Source organism: Polyodon spathula, chromosome 5, assembly GCF_017654505.1.
Source record: "Polyodon spathula isolate WHYD16114869_AA chromosome 5, ASM1765450v1, whole genome shotgun sequence".
Taxonomy (NCBI): Eukaryota; Metazoa; Chordata; class Actinopteri; order Acipenseriformes; family Polyodontidae; genus Polyodon; species Polyodon spathula.
In genome coordinates this window covers 31,848,489-31,864,092 of record NC_054538.1, presented here as the reverse complement: position 1 = coordinate 31,864,092, position 15,604 = coordinate 31,848,489, and the positions used below count along the sequence as shown (strand labels likewise).

General features: G+C 38.8%; 1 protein-coding gene across 1 annotated transcript in view; it reads left to right on the top strand.

Annotated features, from left to right (window-relative positions):
* LOC121316402 (nesprin-1-like) overlaps positions 1 to 15,604 on the top strand; it is a 161,502-nt gene that overhangs the window by 121,455 nt on the left and 24,443 nt on the right. Inside the window, exons 116-127 of the mRNA XM_041251476.1 lie at positions 231 to 435; positions 2,579 to 2,761; positions 3,108 to 3,254; positions 3,445 to 3,599; positions 3,754 to 3,901; positions 4,329 to 4,423; positions 4,698 to 4,932; positions 5,707 to 5,901; positions 7,398 to 7,523; positions 8,601 to 8,756; positions 10,807 to 10,965; positions 12,331 to 12,497. Coding sequence (XP_041107410.1) covers positions 231 to 435; positions 2,579 to 2,761; positions 3,108 to 3,254; positions 3,445 to 3,599; positions 3,754 to 3,901; positions 4,329 to 4,423; positions 4,698 to 4,932; positions 5,707 to 5,901; positions 7,398 to 7,523; positions 8,601 to 8,756; positions 10,807 to 10,965; positions 12,331 to 12,497 — 1,971 coding nt within the window. The remainder of the gene's footprint in view (positions 1 to 230; positions 436 to 2,578; positions 2,762 to 3,107; positions 3,255 to 3,444; positions 3,600 to 3,753; positions 3,902 to 4,328; positions 4,424 to 4,697; positions 4,933 to 5,706; positions 5,902 to 7,397; positions 7,524 to 8,600; positions 8,757 to 10,806; positions 10,966 to 12,330; positions 12,498 to 15,604) is intronic.

The following is a 15,604-nucleotide window of genomic DNA, read 5'->3' as shown; positions in this document are numbered from 1 at the left end:
GCCCAGCGCCCTCTGTTTGGGAGGCTGGATAACAACACAAGACCCTTTTCTCCCATCACATGGATATATAATTTAATGGCCATTTAAATGATGGATGTGTGCTTTTAATTTAATCTCTTTACTGGTAACATAGATATTTAAATTTGATAGAGGTGCAAAAAAAATTAAGTGTCACTGAATTTACTATAGCATTTACACAGCTGCTCACGCCTGTGGTTGTTTGTCTTTAGATGGAACTGCTTGCTTGAGGAGATAGTGGAACAGCTTCACTCCAGCAAGGCCCTGCTTCATCTCTGGCAGAGATACAAGGAGTATTACAGCCAGTGCTCCTCTGCGGTGCTGCGGCAAGAGGAACGCACCAACGAGCTGCTGAAAACAGCCACCAGCAAGGACATCGCAGACAACGAGGTCTCTGCCTGGATTCAGGACTGCACTGTAAGTTTCCGTTTTGTAATGCTATATATATATATATATATATATATATATATATATATATATATATATATATATATATATATATATATATAGGATAGAGAATATAACTTCATATAGAAGTACAAAATGAATGTAATCATTGGGGCCAGGAAGTTGAGAATTAAGCCAAAGCCTTTTCTCAGTTGTCACAATAAGTGGTAGGTGTCTGTTTTCTTAGAATAAGGTTAGCAATTACTTTTTATGAAGAGGAATTCATAATTTCTTTTACTTTTTTGTAATAAATATCCTTCTTATTTCTTCAGGGCTGCAGTACTTGGACCATATGAAATAAGTGTGATAATGTGGAGCTAGTTTGCAACCTTTCTGGACCCCATGTTCATGATATTTTCAAGAATAATTATCTGTAATTTTAATAATAAGGAAAACCTTGCAATGTCACAATACCTGTTTCTCTGAAACCCCCAGAATTATTTCAATACTCAGATACCTCAGTTGCCATTTAAGGGGTAATCTTTACTGTTCCGATGTTGTTATTTTTTACATAACATTTTAATATAAATTTTCCACTTCTTTCAATGGAAACAGTACTGTTCACTATGGATAAAAATGGATACATTATTTAAACATTAAATAAATAAATACTTTATCAATCAATCAATTTTTATTTTATATAGCCCCTTTCATAGTGAACCACCATCACAAAGCGCTTTACAAGATGCAGTAACAAGGAAATCAAAAATATTTTTAAATACAGAGAAATGCGTAATACATGATATACAGTTAAAAAAATACAAAAAACAATGCATTATGCATTAAATACAGTGGAAAGTGCATAATACATGATAGTAACATAATACATGAAATAGTAGCAGCAACACAGCAGCTAATAGCACATATCAGGCTTAAAGAGCATGAAAAGCAAGAGTCGGAGCCATGAAGCTAAATGTGTGTTCTGCAAGTGTGGTGCTCTTTTGCTTGGGGATAACAAGCAGGCCAGAGTCGGAGGACCTCAGCTTGCGGGCAGGGACATAGCGGGTCAGCAGGTTGAGGAGGTACTCGGGACCTATATGATGAAGGGCATTGTAGGTGAGCAGGAGAGTTTTGAAAATTATTCTGAGTTTTACAGGTAACCAGTGCAGCTGGGCAAGACGAGGGGGGGGGGGGGGGGGGTGATGTAATCACGTTTTTTACATTCTGGACTAGCTGCAGTTGGTTTATGGTGCGTGCCGGGGGACCACCATATAGAGAGTTGCAGTAGTCAAGTCGAGAGGAGACAAATGCATGACAAAGTATCTCTTCTTCTGGGAGGGAAAGGTAGGGACGGACTTTGGAGATGTTTCGAAGATGGTAGAAGGAAGATTTGACCATGGAGGAGATGTGGGCATCAAAGGAGAGTTTGCTGTCAAGAAGTACACCAAGGTTTCGTCTTGTGAGGGAAAGCAGCAGCAAACGGTTACCGAGGTTCAGGGCAGCTATATTGAGTTTTAGATCCCACTAGAAGGAGTTCAGATTTGCTAGTGTTCAGCTGAAGAAAACTGACAGACATCCAGGCCTCGATGTCTTGAATGCAAGTCGAGAGCCGGACCGTGGCAGATGGGCTTTCAGGGTTGAATGTTAAGTAGAGCTTGGAGTTGTCAGCATGGGAGTGAAACGTGAGGCTGTGTTGGTGGATGAGGTGGCCCAAGGGAAGCATGTAGATATTGAAGAGAAGGGGCCCAAGAACAGATCCTTGGGGGACACCGCAAGTGACTGGGTTTGCAACACCACTGCGTCCAGCATAGAAAACAAACTGCATGCGTCCGGGTAGGTAAGAGGACATCCAGGAGAGACAGGTTCCAGAGATCCCAGCATACTTCTGAAGGCGGTCAAGAAGAATGCCATGATTTATAGTGTCAAAAGCAGCTGTTAGGACAAGGAGGACAAGCATAGAGGGAGAACCAGCATCAGTATTGAACAGGAGATCATTCACAATTCGGAGCAGAGCAGTTTCAGTACTGTGATGCTTGTCAGTCACCAACCTGACTGTAGTCGGAAACCACTACAAGTACTACTACTACTACTAATAATAATAATAATAATAATAATAATAATAATAATGATGTACAGTGTAACTCACCCTGTGCTGCAATGTGATTGGCTGCAGGACTTGCTGATGGCCCAGAAGGCAGTGCAGGACTCCCTGTATGTGCTTCATGAGCTTGGGGAGCAGCTCCACCAGCAGGTCGACTCCTCGGCCGTGGCAGCCATTCAGTCAGACCGAATCTCCATGAGCCAGCGCCTGAAAGTGCTGGAGCAGGCTCTCACCAGACAGCAGGGGATACTACAGGTATGTGCTCTACCTCCAAAGATAAGAGCATGAACGCTAGAAAAGGTATAAAGAAAATATGCTGCAAAAAACATCCAGCATATAGCTTTGTAGTATTACAGTGTTTTAAAATAAGTGGTGTATTGCAGTAAAATATATGTTCTTTATTTGTACTGTGCTCTACAGATGCACCGGTAAATGTTTGCCTAGGATTCTACTAAAATAAAGATTGGTAATATGAATTTATTATTGTGTTTGGTGTTCACTATATTTATCAAAATATCTCTATGTAGGTCACGATTTGTAAAAGGGTTACTGTAGATATCTGCTTAATGTGAACTAATCTATGCTTCTCTGTGTTGGGCAGGCTGGGGTTCAGGACTATGAGACCTTCAGCAGGCAGCTGGAAGCCCTGGAAGGGTGGATTGTGGAGGCAGAGGATGTTCTGAAAGGGCAAGACCCCAACCACTCCTCCGATCTCTCCATCATTCAGAACAGGATGGAGGAGCTGAAGGTGAGTGTTATTAAGGACCATTTACATTAAAAACCTGGATGTTGGCGTTATCTCCATGGAAGCATCTGCCACTGGATACTGTAATATGTCCACTCTCCTTACAGCTAAAATAAAACAGTACCCAAAAAGATATACAAATAATGACATTTAAACTGTGCTAAATATGAATGTTAAATTGGATTTCTTTCAGAGGCAGATGCTGAACTTTAGTAGCATGTCCCCCGACATGGAGCGTTTGAACGAGCTAGGATACAGGTTACCTCTGAACGACAAGCAGATCAAAGGCATGCAGACCCTCAACAGGAGCTGGACTTTGACCTCATCCCAGACCACAGAGCGATTCAGGTAAGGAATCCCAGAAGGCAACATTCCTGGGTGTTTTTGTTAGGGTTGTCAGCTGGAAAGATGAAAGATGCCCAGAACACAACAAGACAAAGGTTTTGTTTTTTCTCTGCTTCTTGTCACGTTTCATGAAAGCTGTACTTCTTCCTGCACACAGCAAGCTCCAAGCATTCCTGTTGCAGCACCAGACATTCCTGGAGAAGTGTGAGACGTGGATGGAGTTCCTGGTGCAGACAGAAGAGAAACTAGCAGTAGAGATTTCGGGCAACTACCAGAGCCTGCTGGAGCAGCAGAGAGCACATGAGGTAAAGAGAAGTTGAGCAAACCCAAGATTTCTAAGCCCTATGCAACACATAGTCTGTCACACATCTGATGACTTTCCTCCCATGACTCACAGGCTGTAGGCTCCCAGTCTCAATTGTCATCTCATGCTCTAATGCCTTTACTAAGTGAGACACTAGGGGCCCAGCTAGTGAGCTATATGAGAAAACAGCAAGTGTTGTCCTGAGGAAATGGCTAACCTTGCTTCCTATTCACTTCCCAATATTCCTAATAAACAGTGTGAACAATGAATTTATTAAACATAAAATAAATTGGTTAAGAATAGAACAGCTGGGAGTTAACCTCATTTGCACAATTTTTATCTTTAAAAGAGCCAGTCCTGTGGTGGCGCTGGAGCACAGCATAAAGAAAATATTCTACGGTTCTATTATCCATATTCTATTCCTGCAGTTGTTCCAGGCTGAGATGTTTAGTCGGCAACAGATCCTGCACTCTATCATCAGTGACGGACAGCACCTCCTGGAACAGGGGCAAGTGGATGAGAGGTAAAATACTGCTTATACCATGGGAAAATCATAGAAAGCAGCCACTCAGGGGTTTCTGACAGTTGGAGTAATTATCCTGCCAGAAAACAGTTGCTGTGTTCTCCAAATTCAGACAGGGGGATCTGCCACATTTGTGATGCTGTCTTAGTTCCTTTAGGTGTGGAAATATACCTAGTAACTCAAAGTGTAAACACGAATAAATAGCCCTGAATGTTTCAAATAGCATCCGAATGTCTTGATAGATGAGAGCTGTTGTTTTGTTTGTTTCGTTCAGGGGTGAGTTTAATCTGAAGCTGGCTCTGCTGAGTAACCAGTGGCAAGGTGTGATCCGCCGGGCACAGCAGAGGAGGGGGATCATCGACAGTCTGATCCGCCAGTGGCAGCGCTACAGGGAGATGGCAGAGAAGCTGCGCAAGTGGCTGGTTGAGGTGTCTTACCAGGAAGTTGGCGAGCCGGACGAAGTGCCAGTATCAGTGCAGCAGGCCAGAGCAATGCTGGATGAGGTTCAGGTAGATATCAACACCCCACTCCTGGCTTCTGTTTAACCTTCTGGCACTTTATATTTAATTTAATGTGGAATATCAAATTACATGTTTTCTGTATGATTATCTATTTTAGTATCTACTTTTGTTTAGATCATTATTTGCCATGCTTACTAACTACAGTAATCCATCGCGTATCCGACTGCGATGGGACTAGAGTAAGGGTGGATATGTAAAAAGTCGGATAAATGAATCTTGTTTTAAATACCATTATACTCAGCTGTAACAATTACTATAGTCACACAATTATTGTTTTGAGATTCAGCTTTTATTAGGGAGTGCCCCTAAATGTGCAGGTTAAAGGGTTTTCAGTTCTTACATAGCCATATATTTTAGATTTTATACTAACCCTGAAAAATCCATATTTAACTATTAATAAGCTATTATGCACAACCCAACACTAATATGCTTCCCTGCTAAACAGAAACAACAATAGCAAATTATATAGTCATAACAGAATATTAAACAAGTAAATTAAATTAAATACTAGGAATGTGGATGATATCAAATTTAAGATGGGCTTGTTGTATCTAGCAGCATTTAAAGAGTGATGTGATAGGTAGTGGCCCCCTCCTTCCTCATTCACATATTAAATAGGAAAATAAAAATATTAATAGGGGAGGAGCATTAAGCCACAGTTATTGCTTTTGTTTGTTTTTTTACATTCCTCTTTGATAAACATATAAACCCTGCCTGCGTTTCAAGAAACTGAGAGGGTCTTAACGTTGTTTTGTGTTGTAGCTGAAAGAGAAGGTCCTCCAGCGGCAGCAGGGCAGCTATATCCTGACGGTGGAGGCTGGGAAGCTGCTGCTACTGTCAGCTGACAGCGAAGCGGAGGCAGCGCTGCAGGCCGAGCTCACAGAGATCCAGGATCGCTGGAAAGCAGCCCACATCCACCTGGACGAGCACAAGAGAGAGCTGGCAGCCTTACTCAGTGTAGGTTATCTAAACCCTAGAAATGTTCTTGCCTAAGACGACAAAGTCTCTAAAACCTATTTTTGTTCAAAGGAGATACTGTACCTAATTTGATATATTTATCATACGTTTATCAAAGTCTTTAATAGAAAAAAACGGTCTATGCAAACGGTCAGCTGTTTCAGTGGAGGCTGTTTTAAGGTGATGGAACTCAATGTGGCAGAGAACTTGAATTCCTGCTTTTAATTTGAGTAAAGGTGAGCGCACAGTGGTTATTGTGTATAGTGTAAACTTTTTATATCACATCTATATTGTACTGACCCTTTTTTGCAACTTTGTCCTTCCTTTTTGTAGCTGTACTATCTTTTTATTTGTTGGATCCTTTGTAACGTGGACCTTTTATTGTAGATATCCTTTCCTTCAAATGTTTCTGTGCAGATCTTTGTGTAATAAGTCAGTGTATTTATATGTGTGTGTGTGTGTGTGTGTGTGTGTGTGTGTGTCTATATATATATATATATATATATATATATATATATATATATATATATATATATATATATATATATATATATAGTATAGTAGCATTGGTGCTGGGGCCAGATAGGTCCACAGTGTCAAAAGGACTTGATTCACTGAATAATCAAAAATCAAGTTTCATTGTTAAGTCCCCTGGCAAAACTGCTTAATTACTAACAATTGGATTATTAATCAGTGTAAATCCTTGTCTCCTGTATTCACAGCCAAACAATCCTGTACCTTTCTGGTTATTATCAAATCAGAAATGTACCCCTACACCCACTCCCACCCCCCTAATATAGCACAGTTTGGTTTACTGCAAAATAATTGTCTACGTTTACCATGGTGCCATACCCCACACACAGGCCTCGTTAACGTTTCAAACTTTTCTGTCTATTCCCATACCTGCATGCTGAGTTTCCATTGTGATTTTTTTTTTCTCACCAAGATTTAGGAGCGGGTGGTCTGTGTGGCCTGTGGTGCTTATTTTAGATTTCAATTGAGCTTGTGTCAGCCCTGTGTAGGGTTCAATGCCAACTTTCTACAGTAGCAGGCTCAAGGCTAATTTTTGTATGTATATGCTAATTCCTTTTGACACAGATTGTAAATATGTGAAGTATTTCTTACTTTTCAATGTTACCACTCCTTATAAAACCATTTTAACACATAATGTGTAATACAGTTTAAAGATATAGCACTTTGAGTGTTTTAAATGCAGCTGAAAAAAAATTAGTCAGTAGTAGGTCAGTAAGGGTTGAACTGCATAAATCGATATTGCTGAATCCTGCATATTCTCTCTGAGCAACCTTTTAAAGCAGCGACAAGGCAAATTCAGATATATGTCTTGCTGCCGCGTTGTCTCATGAATACTAGATAAGGAATCTGGGTGGACTCTGAGAAATACTGAGCAAAGTTTCTGCTTCTACTGCTGGATCTGAAAGTGCTCTCTTTAAGCTGTGATGCTGTGAAAGTCATGCTCACAATGTTCACTGCGTTAGGACTGGGAGAGATGTGAGAAGGGGATCGGAGACTCGCTGGAGAAGCTGAGAGCCTTCAAGAGGAAGCTTTCCCAGCCCCTGCCAGACCATCACGATGAGCTGCACACTGAACAGATCCGCTGCAAGGTAAAGCCAAGTGTCGCCTGCGTTCGCTGCAGCTTTATTTCTTTCTTTCATTTTTTTTAAATGAATGTTTAATTAACATTAGAGATGTGCAAAATCATAACCAGGTGTTGTGGTTAAAAAAAAAAAAAAAAACTTCCCCTTTAAGACTTCAGGATTTTATAGTTTTCTTTTTTTTGTTTTTTTTACTTAGAAATAGTGGCACTGGGATGTTAAATATTGCTATTATTTTTCAAAAGAATGTCAGCGTTTATTATCTGTAACAAAGTTATTTCATGTAAACAGTGATTAACCATGACACTTATGAGAGTAGGTATGATATTATCTAGGGCGCATACAGTAAAAAGTCCCCCAGCTTATACTTAGGAAATAGTATTTTAGCCTACATGTCTGTAAAATTGTGTTGCACTGTTTACTGTCCTAGGCTGAGGCCAATAGATGTAATGCCAATGGCCTAGAAAACTGAACAAGATTGGACTGGAAGTACAGTATAGAGCCTCTTATCTCTTTGCCAGTCCACTGAGTCGCCAAGCTCTTTCCCATTCCCCAGTTATATGAAGTTAAAAAAATTACAGAGGTTGCCTTAGGCAACGTTGCGTAATCAAGTTGCTCTTATTCTCCAGTTTGTAACTGCCAAATACAGTAAAACTGTGTTTAATCCAACATGCTGGGCCAAAAAATGAAGGTGAAGCTGTATTTATTTATATGCTGTTATATGTTTTGCTAGTAATTGATTCGTACAGGATTGTTTTTATTCTATTGTTTTTGGAAAACAGTACAATTAACTACTTTAGATATGTTAGAAATGTCAACATACTTATTTTAGGTCTGGTGTTTCATATAATTATATATTGCATATATAATTATATGTATTATTATTATTATTTTTTTTTTTAATAGCAAGTTACACATACAAGGAACAATTTACCGCCTTCAGACTTTGCCAGATAACACTGTTTACTGCCAGCTATATTTTACACATAACAGAGTTATTTTAAAATAAAGGGAGCAGTAAAAAAAAATACCTGCTAGAAGTGCATTTACCATATTTATAACTTGTTTCTTTTTTTGTGTGTGTAGGAGTTAGAGAACACCGTTGATGGCTGGACGGAAGACCTCGCTCACCTCTCCCTGCTGAAGGAGTCCCTGTCAAGCTACATCAGTGCTGATGACCTGTCAGTGCTACAGGAGCGCATTGAGCTGCTGCACAGACAGTGGGAGGAGCTCTGCCATCAGGTAATATCAGGACTTGATAAACTTGCTATTTAAAGGATGTTTTCTAGAGCAAATTCAGCCAGCAACACAATGCAAAATGTGAATAATGTGATTTATCATCTAGTAAACTAGTTCTTTGAATGGCTGTTAGAACCCATATGTAGAGTAATTTTGCTAACAATGCAAGGTAAACTCAATAACCTAGACAGCATTTATTGATAATATCCAAAATGGCTCAACCCCATCCCCCATATGTGTTGACTTTAGGTTGAGTATTGCTTAACTGTAAATACCTGCAAAACATAAGTAACCCAAACACAAAAAAAGCATTTGAACCAGAGATATTTCCAAACCACTAGAAGAAAAGATATCGGTTGGCATTTGTATAATCCACAGTATACGTAAAAAGGCAGGATGTGTCTTTAGTATGTTCTGTAACAATACGAAACTTCTAGTCAGCAGATCTTTGCAGATTTCTATAACATTCCCATCTATAGAATTCTAAAGTTAACATATTTCTAAAGATTTGTATGGCTTTTTTACTCTACTTTATATATATATATATATCTACAGTATTCTGAAAATGTAATGGGTTTGATAATGTTCTAACCAATTATGAACAAACTGATCAGATATAAGATGTAAGCTTGTGGTGTTAAAGAAATATGTATGCAAATACATGTAAGCTTGTAAAAGCACAACTCCTTTGGTTGTACGTTTCCGGTATGTGATGAGTGAGACCGGTAAACCACAGGAAACCTGCAGATACTTTGTTACTTTGGAAGGTTTAGTTACAGACACTATGAAGAAGAATCAGAGCAGGTACAACCTTCTATACCTTTTAAATTACAATGTGGATCACTGAGAAGAACTGATAATACAGCAGTACAGCAATGTTTTGCATTTTAGATGTTGGATTGTTGTTAAATGATAATTTAATGTTGGAGGTTATTTGGTTTGTTAAGCAGAAATTTGATTTTGACAGAGTAACAGTTGGACATTGTTTCACTTCTAAGTGAATTATCTTCCTTTTGGTTTCATTTAGTTTACAGTAATAATGTTTATGCGTTAAATCACACAGGCAGGTTGAGTCAGTTTTGTCCTTGTCTGTGGTCTGATACCTTTTCAGCAGTTACATTAGATTTTGGAACAACAAAACAGTAAGACAGCTGCCATTTTAAGTCAGTCTTGACGATGCAGACGTACCTTTAGTTTGATCTGCAGAAGAAGCATTTGGCAAAAGTATGTATCAAGTTTCTGAAGTGTTTGTTTATGTAGGTGTTTATTTATTTTGCGAATAATGGGCTTTTATATTTGTGATACAGGATTTAATTAGAAACAAACTGTTCTTGTTGCCAGGTAGATACAGATGCAGGATGCTGCCCATCTCAAAATGTAGTTGTAATCCTCCATTGGATGTAGCACATATGAAGTATAGTACCACACGTATATCTTACTGTAAAACAAGAATGTTTTCATTTGCGACACATTTGTTGTATGGCCATTTGTGTGTCATCTTTTTTTCCTTTTTCTCTTTTTCTTCCTAGCCACTACCATAAACCTTAGTGCTGAACTAACATGATCTATACACAGTACAACAGCAGCTTTTGAGTTTAATAAAGTGGTTTAGAGTACGACTCCTGGAGCATGCTGCCAGCTGTGATTAGTGTTAACTTTCAAGCACGCACTTCAAAATCTTGGGGGTCGTGTGTGTTGATCCATGCTGTGTTTTGTTCTTGTTTTTATTAAGTGAATGTAAATTAAAAGCAGTCTAAACTGGCCTTTAGTACTGTATTATTAAGTGCATGATTTAATATACTGTGCATACTATAAAAATAATAGTGAGTCATGCATTTATTTTTATTGAACATGAAAAAATAAGGTAACAAATATCATTTAATACATTTGGGTACACAAGGTACATAGCCATGCATCTCAACACAGTTTCAATCTGAAAGCTTGTAGAGTGAGTTTACCCATGGGGCATGTGTTTACATGGAACTGTACATTGTGAGTACTGGTGCATGGAACTGACTGTTTGTTTGCATCTTGTGTGCTTTGTCTGCTGCAGCTCTCCTTACGCCGGCAGCAAGTGAGTGAGAAGCTGAACGAGTGGGGGGTGTTCAACGAGAAGAACAAGGAACTGTGCGAGTGGCTGACTCAGATGGAGGGCAAGGTTTCTCAAAATGGTGACATCAGCATTGAGGAGATGATCGAAAAACTCAGAAAGGTAACTAAAGCGCCGCCTGTCACACTCCTTTCCCTGTCATTTCCCACTGCATTGCTTTAAGATTTGCACTGCAGGGTTATAAAAAAAAAAAGAGTTTAGTATATTGGATTTAGTCCTATGAACCAGTTTTGATGAGCTTATGTTCTATGATAGCATGACATGTATGTTTTCATCATTTTACTGTATATGAATCTCCCGCTATTACATTTATCCCTTTAAGGACCAAGCGTTTTTTAGTGGGATGCTCTGCCAGGACCTTTTTTTTTTTAGCTGTATTTTGACTCTTTCCATACAAATTCACTAAAAATCTTATTTTTTACAATAGGATCTTGGAATTGGTGTCCTTTTTTCAGAACACTCTATGGAACATTATAAAGTACTCCAAAAACCATCAAATCTTTCATCAAGATTGAAAGTGTTTTTGTATTATTTATTCTGCTTAGGGATATATGTATAGAAACGTGTTATTCTATGACCTGAGGGACCTACAATACTTCCTGAAAGTTTTGTTGAAAAATATTGATGTTTGGGCAAATTACAAGACACTGTTTCACATAAGTGATTGCAATACCATAATATATTCTTATGGTCTTTATAAGCAATAATGGACACAACTCTCTATTTACTCAAAATAAATATTTATTAATAAAATAATAGTTCTTCATTCCATTATTATTGGTAATAAGGGGAAAAAAACGTACCTGATCAATTAAGTTAATGAAAGTATCGAAAGTATCTGCTTATATCCACTTGTTTCTTGATATGTATAAATGTTGTAAAAACATATACTGTATATTAAAACACGAGACAGACAGATGTGATGTTTAGTTTCTGCTTGCTGCTGACACTGTCTCCGCCCTTTTAAAAATGAAATGCCTGTCTCAGTAACGTCACATGGAAAAATAAACAAACAAGCAGGCAGTGAAATTCAATCCCTCCACTATTATCCAGTGATATCCATTAACAAGCTGTACTGCAAAGTCAAATAAATTAAGCATTTTTTTTTTTTTTATCGTGTTTACCCGATCACAGGCCCAGTATGACACTTCCATATGATCACGATCCTTAAAGGGTATTTTACAAAATCTGAAAACAAGCATGTTTTTTCTCCTGTTTGTAAACACAACATCAGATGCTTAGAAGGGGGAGGATTTGATAACATTACAGAAAAAGGCAGAACTTCAAAACTACTGGGGTCGTTCTGTATCATCAGAGATTAACACTAGAAAATTAACGTTAAAGTTAAAGTTAAGCGATTATGGACAATACAGATATAACTGGTATAGTACATTCATTTAGAGTGTCCTGTCCTCAAAGAAATAGGCCAGCTTTGTCTCTAACTAACTTTTCTTGCTTGTCCTGCAGGACTATCAAGAGGAGATCTCTGTGGCCCAGGAAAACAAAGTCCAGCTGCAGCAGATGGGTGACAGGCTTGCTAAGGCCAGTCATGAGAGCAAAGCGGCTGAGATTGAGTACAAACTCACCAAGGTCAACGACCGCTGGCAGCATCTTCTGGACCTCATTGGATCCAGGTTGGGAATGCAGGCTCTTAAGAATATGACGAATGTATGCCACGATGTCTCTAATCATATCTCTATATCATGTCTCTAAGTATGCTGCAGGGAGTGCTGTAATTATTGTACAAATTAGATTGCTAGAAGGATACAGTCCTGCATCCTTCCAGTGGCCTGGCATGTGTTACTTGCATTGCATCTGATTGGGATTTAGCCTTTTTTCCACATTTTAATTGCTAACATTTAAAAAATATATGGTCTAATATTATTGGTCTTTTCATTATGTCTTTGACCTAGCCTGTTTTGTAATGTATTGCAGTATAGACGTTCTCAACAACTGGTCCGTGGCAGCCACTTTGCCGGTCGGTGTAAGATTTTATTGTTAAGTTTTTTTTTTTTTTTTGTTAAGGTATTTAAAAAAATAAGGGGAAAAAAAAATCAGACTCAGGATATTAATATTTACTACGTGTGAGTGGAATTTCACAAAGTCCTACTCGCTGCTCAAAGTAAAGCGGTTCAACTCCATGAGCTCCGCTCCGGGTCTTTATTGAACGTAAAGATGCTGGCGCGCAAACTTTCAACAGAAAAAGAGTACAGTACTGTGTAATAGAGAGCGGTTAGCAAGGGCCTTTGGATCGGTTTTTTGGAACTAGTAAAAGTTCAGGGAAACTTAATAGAGACGAGGAGTGTGATGAGGAATGCAGTGAAAGGGAAGAAGGCTTGGAAAAGACCGGGAAATGCTCTGCCTTCAACCGAAAATACGACGCTGCCAATATAAAGTATGGGTTTATTGCAAGCAGGGATGAAGAATGCCCAAAACCGCAATGTGTTGTTTGTGGTGTGATTCAAAGCAACGAAGCTATGAAACCTTCGAAAATGATTCGTCACTTGGAAACCAAACATCCAAACTTAAAAGAAAAGCCAGTCGAATGTGTCAAACGTAAGCGAGATGAAGTGACGTCTCATCAGAAATTACTGCATGGTGCCACAACAACAAATTAAGGTATGTTAAAAGCATCATATCTGCCGGCCCTTCGCATAGCCAAATGCAAGTCACCATTTACAATCGGTGAAGAATTAATAATGCCTTCAGTAATAGATGCCTGTCGTGAAGTCTTGGGTGATACAGCTGCCAAAAAAGCCAGTGGCATTCCTCTGTCAAACGATACTGTCTCACGTAGAATAACTGACGTTGCAGAAGGTATTGAATGGCAACTGACAGAGAGAGTAAAAGAGTCAGGCTGGTTTGCAATTCAGTTGGATGAGTCTAGTGCTGCGGTTCTTATTGTTTATGTGCGCTATGCATATGAAGTAGCATTTCACGAAGATGTACTTTGCTGTGAAGAAATGACACAAAATACAACTGGTGCTGAAATTTTTCGAGTTCTAAACGAGTTTGTGACAGGACATGGAATCTGGTGGGACCGCTGCATTGGAATTTGCACTGACGGAGCGGCCGCAATGACAGGCAGACATTGGATCAAAGTAAATACAGAATACCCACAACTCAGTAAACTGGCAGTCAAAACCTTATTCCCATTTCATACTACTTACCTTTCCGAAAGTGGATTTTCAGCAATGACTGCAACTAAACCTAAATACCGAAACAGGCTGAGCATTGGAAATATGCTCCAAGTGTCCTTGTCTGAAATTCATCCCTGGATTAAAAAACTTGCATCTACAAGGCAGGCACAGAAATCACACTAAGAGGCTGGTGAGTGAATCCATCTATTAAAAAAAAAAAACACTAAAATATTTCTAATGTGCTATTTCTGAATATTACTGTGTATATGTACATGTGGGGTAGAGAGAATCTTGCTACTGCGGTAGTTTTAATTGTTATGTTTTTGAGCAGCTGTTTACTTTGGGAATGTGAATATGTATTATTTGGGATATATATATATATATATATTATATATATATATATATATATATATATATATATATATATACACACACACACACACACACACCATACAATTATAAAATGTGTTTAAAAAAATGACCTGCCGTTACTTTTTACATGGAACCCTTATAGTTAAAAAGTTATATGACAATATCTAAACAGAAAAAAAAAACAGATGAAAATGGCTTTATGATAAAAAAGAAAAACGTTTCATAAACCCTACTTTTTCCCTGACAGAGGGGGTCTTGTGTCAACGCAGTGCTAATAATCTGTGAGGAGGCCTGCCATCATAGCATTGTTTTTCCTTTGCTGCTGTGGAGTGGAAGTGAGCTAAGTGAAACAGCTGCACTATATTGGCTGTTGTGTTTACTGTCACTGGCCTGTCTTTCCAGGGAATGGCTGTGGAAAGCCATTCCCACAGCCAGAGAACTGGAGCTTTGTTGAGTTAAAATTCAGAAGGCAGTCATAGTGTTTATTCAGGAGTCCTTTTATTTAGGCTCTTTCTGGGACATACGGCTTACTCCTGTTATTGGGAGCTTTATCTCTCAGCCCACTTTTCGCTCTGACATTCCTGGAAGGCCAGCTCGCCAGCACATGCTGATGAATGTAAGTTTGATTTAGAAATGTGAACACTTGTCACTCGTGGGCTGCCTCCAATAATTCAATTCAGAGTGTCATTAACAAGTCATTGTGGAAGTTGACTGCCTTGGCTTGTGGGAATAATCTGCCTGTGGATCCAAAAGTTTGCTGAGATTCCAGTTCTCTTAACCTGAGCTCCATGGTGCTGGACTTCAGAATAGAAACAATGGCAGGTTGCCGCGATGCAGACTCGGATCTTCCACACTGTCACTGCGATGTATCCAGGCAGGCTATAATTTTTGGAGGGTTTATACCCTCTTTTTTTTTTTAATAAGGCAGTACTTTCTATTGCTAGTGGGATGCAGTACATTATGGCATGGTGCTTTGCAAAATGAGTCATGTTAACTGTCATGCTGTTGGACATAGAGTAGCTGCAGCAGGTTGAAACGTGCTAGTTTGTGTTGAAATGTCATTGTATTTACAGTACTGACTCAAAAAAAAAAAAAAAAAAAAAAAAAAAAACCCAAAGACTAATGAATAGTGTGGTTTTATTTAAAATAATGTTACCTTGAGTATGTATGTATGTAGCAAGCTTAATTTGGTTATTCTTTGAAAGTAAGGACAGTCTTCTAGTTTGATG